Raw genomic sequence first — 18422 nt, forward strand, 5'->3', positions numbered from 1 at the left:
TTATGCGGAAGAGGCTAAATCTTTTCTTTTGTATGAGACCACTCATATAGTTGATGAAAACTCTTGGATAGCCCGCTACCGGTTTCGTCTCTTTTGCGGTTCATTAGGCAGGTGTAGTTTTCGTCGGTCATATTCCACGCTGGAAGACTAATTTGGACTAATATAAAGTGAAATGTTTGCAGAGTAAGCTGATTGTGTTGGCAGGGGACTCGAGTAAATCTTTGGTTTGTAATATTCTTCGATTAAGCGTAGTACAGAAGGCCTATTTATATTTTATCTGGAACGCTATTTATGCATCGCCATTCGAGGTATCATACGACGCCCATAAGGTTCATGGGAACTCTTGGTTCTTAGCTTAGAGAATAGTTCGATAAAATCGGCATTGAACTTTTTACCGAGCGATAACACTCTGGTCAGTTCTGACAGTTTTCGCCGGAGAGCGAAAGGTCGTCGCCTTATGTAGGTTGCCACCCAAATCTGCAAAAATACTTCGATACGGAGTTCGTCCGACAATGGCTAAGCTATTCGTCTTTCCTTCCGTACCTGTCCACCGGGTTGCTTTGTGTCCCACTTGTTCTTTTTCTTAAACACACAGCTTGCTCGCGATATCGTACATACTGGGTGGGATGCACCAAACTTGGTCTTAATCGGTCCAGTGATGCGATCCCCTTGGAGGTTAAGCCTTCAGTACCCACCGGGTCATTGCTTGCGAGTATCATTTTGTCACATGGCATTTGCCAATACAGCTATTGTTACCAGAAGACCTAAGTTTGCATATTCCCAAATTTGTTTTTTTCGCGTGCCTGTGTTTCTTCGAATTCGAGTGTCAACTGTCCTTAACTCACGGCTTTTCCTAAGAACGGGATCCACGTAGTTGTACAAAGTTCATTGGAGTTGTTGGTTAGTTGACGAGATTGAAGAACAAAAATTACAGAGTATAAAACAGCTCGGGTTGGAATAACTCATCGGGGCAGTTCTCTTTGTGGCAAACCGAACCAGGTGGACCACATCACACCTCGTAACAAAGAGATAAAACGAAGGAAGACGTTCAGCTGTAACACCCTTTCGGTGCCTAGCTACCATACTGCCCGAAGGAAGCACGAGGACTGGGATACTTCCCGTTTGCCCAAGCCGAGATGAAGCGGTCGGGCTCGAATCACGGACCTTCCGGTCAGTAAATTTGCACTCTAAACACTGAGTCATCTCGCCTCCATAATAAAAAAAATCAAAATATGAGATCCCTTTGCCGTTCGGTCAATTTTTCGCCTCATACTCTCTATATCGATGACAGTCGATCAACCTATTCTTTCTAAGCGAACTTGGTTGTTGTCACGGCGAATGGCTGTTCACTTCAGCAGAATTTATTATACGCACTGACTTTGTTCAGTGGTGTCGCTAGGTTCTCCAGGCCCTGGACTTGTGAGTGCATTCCAGCAACTCAAGTGTTGTCACAACGAAGGGCAGTTGGTTCCGCACATGATACACCCCTTGGGTAAGCGTAACCAACACTCCACATCTTGGTGTGGTCAACCCGCAGCGGTGGCTTGAACCAGTATTTTCCACCAGTACTTTAAGCGTAACAGCGTTGGTGCGACAACCCATGACTAAAGCACCCATCCGTCGATGTCAGCGCCACAGAACCCCAAACAGTCAACAGTTTTGAAAGAAGCTAGAAACCGTGGAAATGGAGTTTTGCATCCTTACAGAGTACAAGGTCGACAGAGTTGAAAGTACATTCCAAAAGTAACTGTCATCGCATATTCCAAATTAACATGGCGAGAGAGCTTTATGAACAGTTTCTTTACTCGAGGTTTCCCCTACTGCCAACCATAAGAAGCAAGTGGAAAGAAGAAATAAGTCATCACTGGCTGAGGAAATCTGAGCATTCGCTGACCGAATTTGTGGACGGTATCGTCATCGGCTTGAATGGAACCTCCATGTCTGTTAACGTTTAAATTGCGGCACACCGACATAACCAAGTTGCTATATCCGCATTATCGCGAAAAATAATCGATGTGCTGTCTAAGCCATTTTTCTCCACATCACCAGCGATATTTTCACGAGTTTAATATCGGTAAGGCGGAATTCACAGACTATGCCTGTAGCCAGCTTTCACGTGAAGTCCTTTTTCTCTGAGTTTTTCCAGTTGTAATTTTAGTACCAGTCAAGAAAGAATGGAACTGTGCTTCGTCATTCTAAAGATCAAGTGGTCGTAAACCGATATCAACCCCTCGAGATGTCTAATGATTTTACGGTGCACATTATCAGTCATTGCACCAGGTAATACAAAGGTTTCCAGTCAGTGATAACAGTTCCGTGGTTAGTGGAGGCTTGGGAAGAGTACCTGTGGACAATTTGAAATAGTTCAACCAGTTTGTTTGTCAGTTTCCTTATAAAGGTGCCACGACGGTCATATTTTGGGGTGAATTTTCAACCTTTCATTTCCTAGTGATACCAAACTCAATATTTTTCTTGTTCCAGAGGCATTAACTACTTGAAACCCCGTCGCTGACAGCAACCCACCAGTACTACATACTGGCACATAACTGCATTTGTATCGATCTGTGCATGTTTGATGCATTTTGGTTAGACTGGGTTGTGCAGTCAATAACTAGTCTTTCTTAGCGACAATATCACGGTAAAAGCCATGATGAGAACAGAAGCCCGTTGTGTGTTGGTTGTGCTGTCCATCTGGGTGTCGTGTTCACAGTCAGCTGCTGTTCCCACACTGTTGGCCAACGTGTCGCTTAGTAAAGCTAGTCTGAAACTCAACTCCCTGAACGACTTGGCAACGCTGGTGACTAAAAACAGCCAAGCAGTGCTATAGGCTCACCTGGAGCGAAATACGGCAGTGCGTAGGACTGACGATCTGGTTGAGGTTCTGGGACCAAGATCACATGAAGTAGCTAATGATTGAGGGGACAAATGTCCGCTTTGATTTTGGCTAGTTTACTACAAAGCCTCAATTTACGTGCATCTCGTTCAGTTTCCGGCCCGAAAAATCTTTATGGCATGTAAATTTAAGCAGGATCGTTTTTCCGAAGTTTGCATTTCAGCATTCCTGTTATTCGGTTTCACGAAATTTCGCAGTAATACCGTTGTTGCACACCCACGAACCAGCGGTTCCAATGGAAATTGGATGTCCTACACAGACCTTAATTTCTGGAGGTCGGCGAGTTTATGGGAGTATTTGAAATTCAGAATCCTAAAAGAATTACTTCTGTATTCTATTTTTGAACTTGAAGTACTTGTCGTCACATCTAGTATTTGTTGATTCCTGGAATCGGTAACTGAGCGGGATGCATCTGTTATCATAAGATACCAGACTCACGGATAATATCCATGCAGACGGCTTACAATAAAACACCATCCAGCCACTTTTATGTAATCGATGTACCTTTACTCAATTCTCCTTACTGACCAACTAAATGAACTCAATCGATTAATTTGTTTTCAGAAAATCAAAATTGAGGCACCACCAACTTCCACAACTCCACCAACACCGGATACTTCAAGCCCGATTGGTGTCAGTTCCATCGTGCCGCCAACCTCTGTTCAGACGCTCACAGTCGCCAACATACTGACGCCCAAACCAAACTCCGCACCACCGGTTATTTCCGTCAATCAGAATGGTTTCTGTCCCGTCCCAACTTCCCTGAACCTACATCAGTCTTTCGTTGCCGATATGACACAATCCCACATATGCTCCACCGTTTTGCCGAGCCCACTCTTGCCCACATCCTTCCCAGGAAATCAGTTCCTTGCATATTCTGCCTGTCCTTCAGTGCCAGCATCCTGTTCAGGACCGGTCCCACAAACCTTTATACCCACATTGCCTTCAGGCCTATCCTGTGACTTTTCAACACTACCCAAACCTAGCAGCTCTGCTAACTCACCGGCCATCACTCTGTTATCAGATTTAGGATCGGGTAACTTGTACTACGGCACAGACGAGAAGTCACAGAATGATGGTTTATGCTGTCACTGTGGAGCACCCTCAACCAAGGAAGAAGTGTTTTTAATTTGCAAAGATTGTGGTCTGCGTGGTAAGTCCTCCTCCATCTTAATTGACGTGGTTTGCTTCCCGATTTTGTATTGGCTAGCTTGTATTTATATTTCCTACTCAGGGCTCAGGCTGACGGATAGGTAGAAGTTAGGGTAGGTTAGCTCGCGGTCTGCATCTGACCACCATTTACGACCAGATGAGCTGTGGTGTTTATTTGTGGTGGTCTAGACGACGTCGACGTAAAATTCGAGTACAATTGAACACTTTTTGATTCTAACGTCCACTCGGTTCTTCTAAGGAGGTTATTAAGCGATCGGTCATCACCTTCAACTATGTGGTATGATGCTGCGTATACTGTTTTCAGACCCACCACGAGACCATTCATCGCCTTTAGGTAGTCCAATCCGGTGTGACCGGCGTGCTGACCTGTCTAGACACATTTTTTTGCGCTGCCTATGCCTACCCAGTGTATGAAAGTAAGATATTAGGCTTCGAGACAGCACTATTATGTACACTGCTTTCGATGGGTTTGGTTCAAGGCAATAGCTACTAAAACAATGCCTTCTTCGGTGTCGTGCTTACTAGTGCAAAACGTACCCTTTCCACAATACGTCGACAGCATGTGTCTAACCCACTAGCATGCTTTCAGTTGTTTCAGTCTGCATACAAGTACAGCACATACTGTATTTAATCCATATATTTCTGTTGATCCCATGTGATTGATTTCCGGATTTATAGAAACTAGTTGAATTACCAAACAAACGAAATTCTCTTGATAAGTTTTCTCCAACGAACTGAGAGCCATGGACTAGATACACTTGCACCTATAGTTGACCTAATTTAAACATGAAGTGCTATCGACTTTTGGTGTTCAGGCATCGTCAGCGTCATTGATCTGTGAGGTGTTTGAACTGGCAAAAGGACAACATTCATTGATTTGCACACAGACACCGTCAAGCATTTGGCCACGAGCGCCGTTTCGCCTTTTGAAATAACACTGTCTACTATCCAAGGAAAGAAAATTTTCGGATCTGTTATTATCTATCGATTGACAGTTCTCTTGATAGTGTGGACAATCGGGATATTTTTACTGGACCAAAGATTGAACCTGCACTCCTGATTGAATCGCATCGGTTCAGTGGGTTATTATGTATGGAACACCTATTTCATGTGGATATCCTATGGAGGAATATGGCCCTAGTGCGTTCCGGCATCCTAAACCGATGTATCCAGGATATAGCCAGACACAGTCGACTTTGACCCGAAGTGCGATTTACAACAACCTGACGCCTATTGCTCCCGTCGATGGGTTTATTCAACGAGCACGACTAACTGGAGTTACAGGATTGACTTCGTATTCTCACCATTCGTCTTTCGCAAACCACTCTTCCAGAACACTCTCGGTATTTGCCAGGGGAATGCAACCCCAGTCTCATTCATTGTCTCCCGTACGTTTTGGAATAGAAAATTCTGGTCCTAAAAAGCCTAGGTTTCTTCAGGACGGATCAATAGGTCCGTATCCCCCTACAGTTTACACCTCTTTCCAAACAGCTGGTGGTCTTTCAAGGTTTAATTACTTGGGGTCTCACCCATCTGTTTCGTTACCCAGGTCCCAGACACTGACACGTCTTAGTCTACCCGTTAGAACAGCTATCTCTGCCCCTATTCTACGCCCAAACACTCCATGGACAACCCTGTTTCAAGGAGCGAGACCATCTTCAGTAGTCTCTAGTGTTAACTCTTCCATCCATTCAACTTCCACATCATTTCACTCCGCTGCAGTCGGCACGCAGTTGCTTCCTGCCAAGACGTCTATGTCAGGTGTGTCATCAGATTTACGTCCTACTACCAGTACTGCTGCATCAGACTTCAGGCCCAATACTCAGCAGCTTATTTCTTCACAGTCAGAACCGCAAAAAAATAGCGGAAAATTGGAAGTTGGATGTTCACCCCTCTTTAAACACGAGCCGCGTAAGCGTAAGATGCCACCAGTGAGTGGATCGTTCGCATCTGCTGCTGTGCCTGTATCGGATAGCAACCAGCAAACGAGCGCAACCGTATCAGATCCTGTTCCTGGTTGCGATGGCCAGCGGTCACGGTCGACGGATTCCGTTTCGGCAAGCTCAGGGCCCCATCACTCTTCAGTTCTTCTTGATTCCGCTTCTGCAAGCAGATGTTCAGATAATTTGAAAAGTACCACTTATGGAGATCAGGCCGTTGCACCACAGTGCATATCATCTCTGGGCAGTCCCCAGACAACATTTTCACACTTTCCCCCTGGTTTTCAAAATGCCCGTGGCAGTGCAAATAGGTTCGTTTTCCAAAACCCATTGAGGAGATCTAACAGTTCCAGTCTACTCCCCATTCTCCCCAAAACGGCTTCTTATCTGTCGACTCGGCCGTTCGGTGTAGGTCGCTCCATTCCAGTTTTTCTTGAGCCGCACTTACAAGCTATGGCAGCACAGGGGTCTTTAAATCCTCCCATGACATGTACTTTACCAGGGACTGATGTACTAAGTCACCCTTCACCACACCTTACACATTCTATGGACGATCGTCCAAAGTTTGGGGCTGACTTAAAGTTGTTTCTCGTTGAACCGATATTCCCAATGTCGACCTCGGAAGACTACTTATGGGGGCGGAAATTTTTTGGCCAGTCAAACCCTCAACAACTAATATACACGCTCATTCACGTCGTCAGTCGCGTACTTGGATTACGAACTGGTCAACAACTTCGCTATGGTCTTAGTGGGCAACTGCACTTTGTCGTACTTCCGACCTCTGCTATCCCAGACAATCACTCGGCGACGACCATGGATAACTTTGGTAAAGAGTATACTGGCCCAATTAGACTGGTCGATGCGGATATATTCCACTTGGATTATGAGTGGCTATTACGTTGTTCTCAGGTGCGACTGCTCTATGTGCCACATATGGGTCCACCCATGCTAGATACAGGTGAAAGCCCGGAATTCAGTGTCCAGGAATTTGGCCAATCGGAAGTCTCATCAACTCGTCCGCAAATTGTACCTCGTAACCTGAGCGATCTACTGACTGGTCAGTCCGTGAGGTCACGGCTGACTAGAACAAAAAAGGCGTCAACAAATTTCGGCTACCTGTTTGGCCATTTTCCCGCCAATAATCATGCATGCTGTTTGACTTGTTTGCATGCATTCTACTTGTCGAAGAGACCCAAGTGAGTTTTCACCCTAGTCATTTCTTTTTGTTTTCAATACAGGTGGCCCCTTTTTGATACGGTATTGCCGTTTCTCTATCTATTGCCTGGCTCTAAGGTGGTCCAGTTCACGTGGACACAAAGATGACGCCTATTTCTTGACTTGGCATTCCAACACGACTGAGCCGTTTTGGTTTCATCATCGTCCGGTTGGGGCCGCATGTTTGTCGGAAATTCTCCGCACCATCCTCACTGCGCTGAATTGGGCTGAGCTAGCACCCAAGGATCTTGGTCTGTGTACCACAGAATTGAACGCATCTTATGGACTGTTCGAACGAATCAGCCAAAGGAACCGTGCCTGGGTATGGGGCACCCATACCACAACACATACTCCTTCTGATCTCAGGAAAGGCACAGAAGATGATACGAAGATATCATGAAAGAGTGAGCTCCTGAGTCTAAGATGAAGCATTCTCATCTGTTATCCACTTTACGTCCCAATGAAAGTAGGCTTGTCAGCTCTAAGCTGTTCTAGTGTTCGACCGTTTGTGTTCCAAATTTTGTTGAGAAACGTATTAGTTTTAAGCATTTTAGTTCAATGACCCTCCTATTTTATTATGTTTACAGCCCATCCAACTTGCCTCGATTATTGGCCCGAATTGACGGAACGCGCACGTCAGTCACCTTGGCAATGCACGGACTGCAAAACGTGTACTGTATGCCAGAACAAACAAATCACGGTAAGCGAACGTAAAACTTCATCTGCCAGGCACCCGTCATATGAACTAGCGACAGTTCATGCAATGAGGTCATGTAGCTACGTTCACTACGTTCAATCAATATCTGACATGTCATATGAAAGCCCAGTATGGCTAATAAACGGCTGCGTTCGGTAATGTTGCAAAGCTCTCTTCCGGCATCCAGTTGCTGTCGTCACGACAGGTATATACGAATAAATAAATAATTCAAAGAAAAACCTTGCGATATGTATCTCTAAAACTATTTCCACTGTCAACGTACAGTTTTGCTCAACGGCTCATTCCATATCGTGCATGAACACGTTAGATTAGGATTTTTACCTGGGGCGGCGTTGTTACATGAAACAGTTGGTCAGGTCAGTTTTTCAGCTATAGGCCATGTACTACAGTGAAACTATTCCAACCGATACAGTTCCGTTCATTGAGGATAAAGTGAATAAGTAAATTATAGCCTTGCGTTGCAAGTGATGGCCCAGTCAGCTCACTGAAGTTAAATTGTCTCGTTTGTCCATTCTGGTAGGGAGTAATAGAGCACTAGCACTAGTAATAGGCACTAGCTTTGGTGGAAGATTGCCACTGGCTGTATGGTAGCCAGATCTATTGGGGTCAGCAACCATCGGTTTGTCACGTCTTGGAGCTCCCCATTCGGGGATACGGCAGTTACTGGCGCGACCGATTTAATCGGTAAGGACGTTCTTGCCCCGCTGCCGAGTCTTGGACTGACCGCTTCTGAGTTTTCTTCACCCACTCGATGGATGGGTGAAGAGGTAAAGGGCCTGCTATAGGAATTACATGGCCGAGTCAGCGTGACCTGTGGAGTGTGACCAGCCGATCAGTCGAGGTAGAGCCACCCTTCCTTAGGACCATCCGGCGCACATCAGCATTACTGATCTGATAGTTCCACTGGACCCGCTCAGTGCTTCGGAGGCACCGGTGGGCTAACACATAGTCCTCGAAGGTCTTTTTTATGCAGCCATCACGCCTCTGGTCCATAAATCAGCATTGTACACCATCCTTGATAGCCAAGTTGGTGTCACGTCGGGCCAACAAAAAATCTTTCAGCGTTAGCATCCTTTCGGTGCCTAGTTGCCATGCCACTAGAAGGAAGCACGAGGGCTGGGATACTGTCAGGTTGCCAAAGCCTAGACAGAGGAATTCGGGATGCAGAGGTCGGGTTCGCACCATGGACCATCCAGTCAGTAATTTCGCGTTCTTACCACTGAGCCATCTGGTCCCCTCGGGCCCACAAGTGATGGAGGTTTGCAAACACTGCCCAAGCCCTTCCGATTCGAAATTGGTTTAATGATTTTTCAGTCCACTGGGGCTTATTAGCTGTCCAGATCTACCACATCCTACGAATCATCTGAACCATGAGGTTTGCGTTTGATCCCACTCAGCCCGCGCATGCTGAGCCGTGCGAAGTAATTGTCAGATTTTTCAATCACACTTCCAGGCATACCTAGTTTTGAACAATCGATCGTTCGATTTTACAATTGGCGTCGCACTACCTTCGGTTCTAAAGTCTCTGTCAGAGGTTATGTACCAGACGAGTAATTTATCCTCCATGGATCCTTTGGCACCATGATTTTCCCTTCACCAATTGCACTGAATATCAGCGATATGTCTGCTTATTTATCGTGTTTCTTTATTCACATGAACTCGATTTGCACACCTGCTCCTGCACACCAGAGATAATAGAATAGGGCAATGTATGGGGGCCTTGTCAATAACTGTTATATTGTTAAGAGTTTTTATACCCGTTTTGATGTAAGATTCTCGGTTGTTGCTATTCATACCTGATCTGCAGTGTGACATCAGACCGCCAATTTGTCTACACTTTCATCAGTCCAGTGTTTCGGAACACACTATATCCCACCGTTTCTTGTATTCTCTATCGAGTCTTAAATTCCGAGTCGTGTTTGTCCATGATTTCGATTACCCTAGTTTCCTCGAGGGTCCACTGCCAAACATTACTCAAAATCGCTATTTCTGGTTTTGCCAAACTTTGAGCAGAGTTCGTTTATCTGGTCTGTGAATTTCTATACCCGAAATCTCCCCGGCTTCACAAGGCATTTGGCATTTAGATAAATAGGTTCGCAAACTTCTTACACCCTGACACCTCACTATTCCATGTTTTCTTCCTGTTGAGTCATCATAAGACGTCTCACTAAATTCCTCAAAGTGACTTTGGAAATCCACAAGTGTCAACTTGATGTAAAGCAAAGGTATCCCTTAAGATTTTTAATGTGGCGTATGAAATTCGAAGAGCTGCATGCTTCTTAAGGCATTTAGACTTGACATCGAATTGTCCTTAGACTTTTATCGAGATATTGAAAAGACTTTTTGTGATGAAAAATGTTTGGTTGGCTAGTATTAAGTAAACCGGAGTGAACACAAAAGCTTACTGCAAAGAACAGTAACGTGAATTGGCATGAACAATTTGATTTCCTTAGCTGATCATTAACCCTTACGGAGAATTCGGTTATCATTAAGCAGTTAGTTTGCACTTATTTGGGGACCGGAATTTCGGATAACTTAGCATGTGGCTGTTGTTAACTCCACTCTGATGCGAGCGGGAGGCCCGTGAACAAGCTCACCACTAACGTACTGTAGTCCCTTTTTACAGCACCGGTGAATGAGATCAACCGAAAACAACCAATTCAAGCGGTTGAGTAGTCTACGGTGTGTTTTCCGTCGGCGCTTGTCCGTCACTACAATGTGGGTTCATATAACATCAACGGTTATCTTTTAGATTTTTGGAAGGAACGTCGTCACTTGGTGTTAAATACTAACTTAAAAATTGAGGTGCAAAGACGTGACTGAATCTGTCGTTTGATCTTCTTCAGCGGAATACTCCATCATGTTCTGCTGGAACTAGTTTCCAAGACTGATGGAAATTCAGAGACTAAGCCTACTGACTAAAGCCGGTCATCGTATCCCAGTTGCACATGTTTGACTTATTGACTCTTGTCAAAATAAGAAAATTCCATCATAATCTGACAAAAGCAGACACCAGCGGACTGTCTACATTGCGAAGGTATATGAGGAGAAATAAACGGCTCTTGTTAGTCGACTCTCTGAAGAGGAGACATCCTGTCTAATATAAGGAGGGAAGGATTCGCGCCCATTTGCTCTGGATGTGTGCAGAATACTGAACCTTATAACTATAACTTGCTCACATCTGACCGTCCCAGTTGGCAGTTCACATTGCATGTATCTTATTCCAAGCTGCTTAGGAATTGATATTGTTCAACGTTAAAGTGGGTTTTTCTGTGTGGCAAGGGATTATCCAGAATCCGCTCATAACCTTTGAGAGTTTGCACTCTGGATGCACTGGAAAAAAATACGTTTTGAGCATGGTTTGCGGCGTAAAATTCCATGCACCTCCTAGTTAAGTCTTCTCGGAAGGCGTGAACACGAGTGGCCCGGCTATGGACGTGGTAGTAGCACTACAACGGACGTCAACTATTCCGAGTTCTGTGTAAATTGCGAGTGGGAAATTTTACTCTTACAGAGCTCGGTTGCTCCTACTGTACACGTGCCCTCTGTCCTTCCTAAGCTACACCTACCAGTTTTATCTGTCGCAGACCACAGACCAGTGTTTTGAAGTGTGATGCAGTGACATTTGCGTCACGCAGGACACAATGAACGCGTTGAGCCAGATTCACTCTGATTGGGTAAAGCCAACTGCTCTGATTCCATTACTGCGTGAGCTGTTTAGAGTCTAGACTGATCAACCGCGTCTGCACGTTTATCACTGATCAACTTATTGATCATTCTCCATTGTTAGCTAGGCGCCAACTCACATAACTCGACTTTGTTTCTGACCGATTGAATGCAGCATTCTTCATCGTAGACCTGTCTGTTATACACCGACGCAAACTTTTGAGAACCATACCATCGTTTACTTATGATACGCCGCCGAACTGAAGGGCTTCATTTATCACCAACCAACCCCCTACTCGGGGCCCATTATCCTTGTCTCGACAACCTATTGTTTCCGCAAATCTTGTGAAATGCGTGTCTTGAGGTGACCAGTTATCTCAACTTGTCGCCCACACCGATGCACTAACTAAGGGTATGTGTGCTACCAACCAGTGTGTTGTTGTGGCATCCGTCGTGCGATCATACGTGCGCCGATAAACTGACTGCATTTTTTTACTCGAGGTCTGGTTACGGTTCTGCCTTTCACACAGTGCTGGGCTTCTGTCAAGGCTGTCATGCTGCTAACAAATAAATTTGAGTGAATCACTTCCAGTCCGAATCGACAGCTTGAATGTTTCGCACAGGAACAGGTCGGTGCGGGGCATCTTTTGATTGGTGGGTACATCAGGATAGTACCTGTTGCATGGTAATCGGCCGCACGGCCTGAGCTCGAGTAATGTGTAGAGAACAAAGAACATATTCACGACAAGACGGACGATAAAAAAGCACAGTCTGCATGCTATTGATTGTGGTTCTGTGCCATGACACGGAGCATTCGCTTATCTTCCGTTTTTTCACCCACTTTCTCTCTACCTTACAATATCCACTACTACAAGCTGCGACGATGCGAACCACCGTACATGTGTACACAGTTCACGGTTGCTAAACTGATCTGAGCTGAGCTGAGCTGAATACTGCTTACACACCACCAAATTCGTATTATCAGAGTCCTCATTATTCCGCGCTACGTCATCTGAACTCCTTTTGTCCAGCTCCTGGTCTAGCAATAGGCGTGTCAGGGTGGAAGACGGGTTAGTATCCATCCAAGTTTGTTGTACGCAGTTTGCGGAGTTTTTGTGTACCAGGCATATCTCATCGACTCTACTCACACGATGTTTCCATAAATTGAGCAACATTGCTTCTCCTACATTGGTGGTTGAAAATTATCGGGTTTTGAATATCGGAGGTAAGAGTAGGCTAGGTCTCACTACCATACAAAAACAAGTTTAACGTTTATATAACTGATGGCCGTGCGGTTGGCGTTTGGTTTACAAACGTTGGTTTCTCATGATGCGCAGAGACAGATTTGGCATAGAGCTTATATTCGAAAGTCTCTAGATTCACCTACCAGTCGAAGTTGTTTTCTGTCCAGTCTGCTCAGCTAACTTTCGGGGTCCAGTTGTGGAGCATGGAAGTGAACTACAGATTTCGGACATGGCTGTGACAGAAGAGAACCTTAAGACTACGGACAATCGAGACAAGAAACCCATCTATCGTTAAGTTTGAATCGAATTATAGCACTCCTCGGTGTAACCACCTCTCTACCTTCACCGTCCATGCTTTCGTTCCCGATTGGCTTTACTCCGCATCGAAGCCCACTCCTCTAAACCCACTTGAAACGGAGTGCCTTCTGGTCGACCTGGTTTTTGCTGTCTGATCAACGTTCAAATCCTCAAATGGGTGTGTTGTTTTTCTAGATATGACAGACCAAAGGCCAAACCTAGACGAATAGACAGCCAGACAGTCACGGAATCGATAGCGCGACTAGGAATGCAAACGCATTTCTCACTCCCTAAGGCGAATTCATGAGCCACGAGTGAATCCGATCGTATGCGATAGCGACTATTTTTAATATAGCAATCGATGAACTCATGGATCGTAATTCTCAGTCACTGTTCATATCGGTTGCTCGTTAGAGAGTTTTGCATCTCCGTCTGATTAGGATATTTTGAACGACCTCGTTTTCTTCTGTTGTAGCACCACTGCTCGTACGGGTTAATCCATTTCGTCTCAGTTTTTATGTCACTCCACTTTTCGACTTGCTAGATTTGCGCACAACCTAACTTGACGGTTTGTGACCATGGTGCAATACGACGACCACGTTGTCGATGGACCACGCCCTCAACATATCGATAGCATGTAAATTGAACGCAGAGTTAAGGGGTGCCAATGTGCCAGACAGTGTATAAACATTGCGTAACAATAACCGACAAAAATGTAAGGGTAAAAGTTGAGTGGAGAATAGAGTTTATAGACAAATCCACGGCAAAAATGTTATACATGTACGTCATTAAGTACGATTCCAGACCGTGTGTGTCATTTTTCTAGTCAATTATGGCATTTTCTTAGGCCCCCATTTGGGGAACCTGTTTGTCCCCACAGGAGACAGTCGAGCTGAGATTGTTTTCATGTATCTTTGCCGCGTTATCAATTGATCATCCCAGCGTCTTCATCACCCCCGCCTGAGCTTGCAGTAACAGTGCATCATGGTCTCTCTGCTCCTCAGTCTTTCCGAGTATCTGGAGGTTGGAGGAACTCAACTTTGGTTCAGAAGCATGGTTCGTTGGCGGTCAGCTGGGGTTAGCTATAGTAATCCAGTGACCGGAAATCCTCTCAGTAATAATTCAAATAAGGCTTGGTGAACTCAAGATGGATGCCGAATCATTCAAGTTGTTACAGCATGTGAAATTAGGGTTTCCGGTGGATCGAGATGTCCCATTTGGTCGTTGGGCCGCAAGCAAATAAAAAATGCATACCAACATAGTAAGGGGTATAGCAAGGGGTTTTACCCGAATTCGACGGTTCAAGAGCCTGATCAGCGGAACAGTGGGATTCCCTATCCGAGGAGAATCTACAGGCCTTGGACAGCCAAGCATTACTTGTAGGACAGTAGAGGAACTTGCAATGAACGGTTGAACAGCACCGCTACCGTGGGTTTTGTATCCCGCCCGATCCTCTGGAGTTGACTTATGTTCATGCTACTGTTAGTTTTGAACCAGGGTTTAACCAGCTCCCCTAGATGGACAAACCAATCGACCATCAACCGGATTGCAGCACCTGGCTCACGCTTTTAACCTTCCGTTTTTGTGAACCAACATCCGTGCCACGAGAAGGCAGTGAATAGGTACTTCTGCACAGATGTCATATGATAACAGGTCTCTCGGCTGCTGTTTAGTGGTGTGCAGCTTTAGAGACACCCACCACCATCCCGAGATGTTTGGCGGCGCTACTCACCTTTGATGTTCCTACTATGGAATCCCTGTTGTTAGTTGCGATGCATTCGTTTTATCCGTAACGTGGCATTTTCACATAAGTGAGTATTTTTTTCCCGGCCACTGAAGTGTTTTTCTGCTTAGGCCGATGTGACCATCCGTCCATAGTGATGTCAAAAAGAATGGAACTAGACCGAAGTATGTTTCCAGTGACACCTGAATCAACAGAATGATGAAAATAAAATAGGTTTGTTCTGTTTCACACCACCTATCGCGAAATTTCAGTTGGGCAATGTTTTTCGCGTTACTGACTAGCTGTAGATTCTTCCAATCTAATTTGTTGTCACACCCTCATTTGTGCACCTTTTCAGACCGATTTACTTGTCTGTGATGCCTGCGACAAGGGCTTCCATATTGAGTGCCATGTCCCCAAGTTAGAAGAACCAGTAGACCGCAGTTTACCTTGGGTTTGCGCAGAATGCCAAAAGGAGGGATATTCTGTTGCGATTGGAACACTACCCGGTGAGTCTGATTCCAAGTACGAAGACTGTACCAACTTTGGCACCGAAGAAGGAGGGAGCCTGCATCACAATGAGGACGAGGCCCGATGCAGTCAAGATGAAAATGAGGCCAATGACGAATCTCAGCTATCAGAAACAGGGACTCTTCGTTCATCTAAAGTTGAGGACTTGAGAGAGGATCAAGAGCTAGCGTTAAAGGGTGAAGCACGCTCCCTGGATAGAGACGCTGAGGTAATCTCCCCAGGCACTTCCCCGACACCTACCCCGAACTACCTTTCCGAGTCCAACCGTTTAGCTACTCCAGATTCCACCGTTCAGAGTGTCTCCCCAGCCCCCGAGGCTCCAGCGATGAGACAACATACCCCACAAGAAAGATGCTCGTCGAGCGATGGACAACGCAGTACACCTCGTCAACGACGTGGTTCTTCTTCTTCTGAACAAAGCAGGTACGGATTTGCAAACCAAAGTGGTTTTTGTTGTATCTGTAAAAGTATGACCGAATCACACTCTCTCATTTCAGATTGTGGAACTTGTAGTATTGCGAATTTTTTCCAGACCTCGTAGGTTTCACTCCGCAAACTCCCTTCCAAGCTTGATTGTGCTGGTTGAATGAGTCCACGTCTCGATCACTAGTACAAAGACCAACCTCAGTGGGTACGAGTCAACTCACGTATCATCTCTGTGACCTGGGATGTCCGCCTCAAGTCGCCTAGTGCTCCACGGAATGGCCATTTACAGGAAACACTTCCTTACCAAACTCTTGTTGGCAAGACTGCTCCCAATCTCGGTTACTTTCCGTAACTTAATGCAAGCTGTCGGAGGTCATAAGCACGTAACTATCTGCTATCGAAAAATAAGTTACTCTTTACCGAGGAGTAACTAGGTTTCACTCCGCAAACTCCCTTCCAAGCTTGATTGTGCTGGTTGAATGAGTCCACGTCTCGATCACTAGTACAAAGACCAACCTCAGTGGGTACGAGTCGACTCACGTATCACCTCTCTGACCTGGGATGTCCGCCTCAAGTCGCCTAGTGCTCCACGGAATGGCTATTTACAGGAAACACTTCCTTACCAAACTCTTGTTGGCAAGACTGCTCCCAATCTCGGTTACTTTCCGTAACTTAATGCAAGCTGTCGGAGGTCATAAGCACGTAACTATCTGCTATCGAAAAATAAGTTACTCTTTACCGAGGAGTAACTTCACTCTACACAGTGCTCCCTGTTTGTGTCTTGGAGGTGTTTATGAATGTCCACGATAAGTTCATGAGGAAAAGCGGAAATGTCCCTTGTTGAGGGGTCCTTCCTCGATCGTATCAATCCGTGTCTTGCTGTTTGGTAACATCTCAGTCATCGTCGCAAGGTAACAGAGAGCTGGTGTAACTTTATGTCACTAACTGCTTACCTTTACTCCACTTTCCCTTACTCAGTGTGCTGTAAGCAACCTAGTGCAGCATTTCACATTCGTCACTCAGCATCTGCTGACTTGCTATACTCAATGGTAGTTTGAGAACCACCACTCATTTGTGGAGCATTAGATATCTCCTGATTTGTTTTCCACTTTCTTGTTTTCCAGGACTCCGGATACGGGTAATTGCTCGCGTTTAGACCACAATGTCAAACATTTGGAACAGCTTACACACACGAATACCGATGAATCATCCACCGTTCGAGATCAAACTACGATAGATGCATACGACACTGGAGACACGGGGCGTGAATTCTCGCAAGATACCGCCCACTACCGTCCCCCTGACGTCCGAGCCTGGTCTGTAGAGCATGTACGCGAATGGCTATTAGAGGAGGGCTTTCCGCGCGAAGCCGAAGCCTTCTTCCAGCAAGAAATTGACGGCGCTTGTCTGCTGCTCATGAAGCGCATGGATGTACTCACTGAACTGGGAATCAAGTTAGGTCCTGCTGTGAAAATTTACGAGCGCATCAAACGGTTACAGTCCGGATGCACCTCACCTACTCTCCTCAGTGCATAGCGTGCTGAAACTATTGGCATCCTGTAATACCATCCGGTTTATTGTTTTCTATCCTTTTTCTCACTACCGCTCAATTGCCAAAACATGACCACAACAACGCTATTCCTGCCTTCCCTAGGTTTTTTCCAAACCTAATAACTGCACGACCTGGAATTTAGTTGCATCAATTTGATTATTCACTGTGCCTCGGGATTACTAGCACGTACACGTATGTATACACACACATTTGCACATTCCCAGTGGAACTACGAGTATCTGCCCAACGGTCATAGCGCTGTTTAATTTAGGTGAAAAAGAGTTAATCCAAATATATACGATAACAACTTCCACGAACTCTAAATAAGTACAGTCAATACATACTTGTAATTCTTCACTGTTTTTCTTCTGTGAGGCCAACTTTTCAATTTTTACCTCGTTATTCGATATTCACCAATATAGTTTTTATGCATTTATTATCGCTGCACTCGTTGGGCTGGGTGATCAATTTGAGGTTTCTGCCCTATCAAACCACATCGAAAAAGTAATAGGCCATTCGAGATATATAGCCAAAATAGGTCTTGAAAAGGAGGTTGAATGGCACTAATTGTTGAGCTTTAGGTTTCAATACAGAAAGACTGGGACAGAAACCTCTCTACCATCCCCTCCTCGCATTTCTCATGAAATGAGTTTTCCCTGTAAAGTGTTTTTGTGTGATTTCAAATGGGAAGAGCATTGGCAATCGGATGTCTTCGGGTGACGATCCTATAAAGATGATCGCGAAAGTGATGATTTCCAACTTGGGCAGTGCCAGCGAAAGTGTTTCTGTCTTGACAACAAACTAATAAGAGAGATAAAGCAGCGCTCCGTTGTAGTAGTTTGTAATTTCTATTTGATATTGGTTTATCCCTTCCGACAGTCACGTTCCAAATACGAGGAGATGCACATTGAAAAACGTGAGTTGTCGTTCTGGCTTTGGCCGATTGGTATGATAGTGTGATTGCTACTCGCGTGCAGAAATTCAAATCGGGGCGAGAGCACACCGGTAAAAATTCATTACCACCGCAGAACGACATCAGCTACG

General features: G+C 45.3%; 1 protein-coding gene across 1 annotated transcript in view; it reads left to right on the top strand.

The window, feature by feature from the left end:
- The window catches only part of T265_00803 (hypothetical protein), a gene marked incomplete at both ends in the record, with an annotated part of 29855 nt that extends 12061 nt beyond the window's left edge, over positions 1 to 17794 (top strand). The window contains 7 exons of the mRNA XM_009164675.1: positions 3458 to 4012; positions 6664 to 7202; positions 7300 to 7390; positions 7645 to 7687; positions 7809 to 7921; positions 15228 to 15823; positions 16951 to 17794. Of these exons, the coding sequence (XP_009162939.1) occupies positions 3458 to 4012; positions 6664 to 7202; positions 7300 to 7390; positions 7645 to 7687; positions 7809 to 7921; positions 15228 to 15823; positions 16951 to 17362 (2349 nt within the window). The remainder of the gene's footprint in view (positions 1 to 3457; positions 4013 to 6663; positions 7203 to 7299; positions 7391 to 7644; positions 7688 to 7808; positions 7922 to 15227; positions 15824 to 16950) is intronic.
- Between the last annotated feature and the right edge of the window lie 628 nt (positions 17795 to 18422).

This window comes from Opisthorchis viverrini (assembly GCF_000715545.1).
Source record: "Opisthorchis viverrini unplaced genomic scaffold opera_v5_8, whole genome shotgun sequence".
Lineage (NCBI taxonomy): Eukaryota > Metazoa > Platyhelminthes > Trematoda > Opisthorchiida > Opisthorchiidae > Opisthorchis > Opisthorchis viverrini.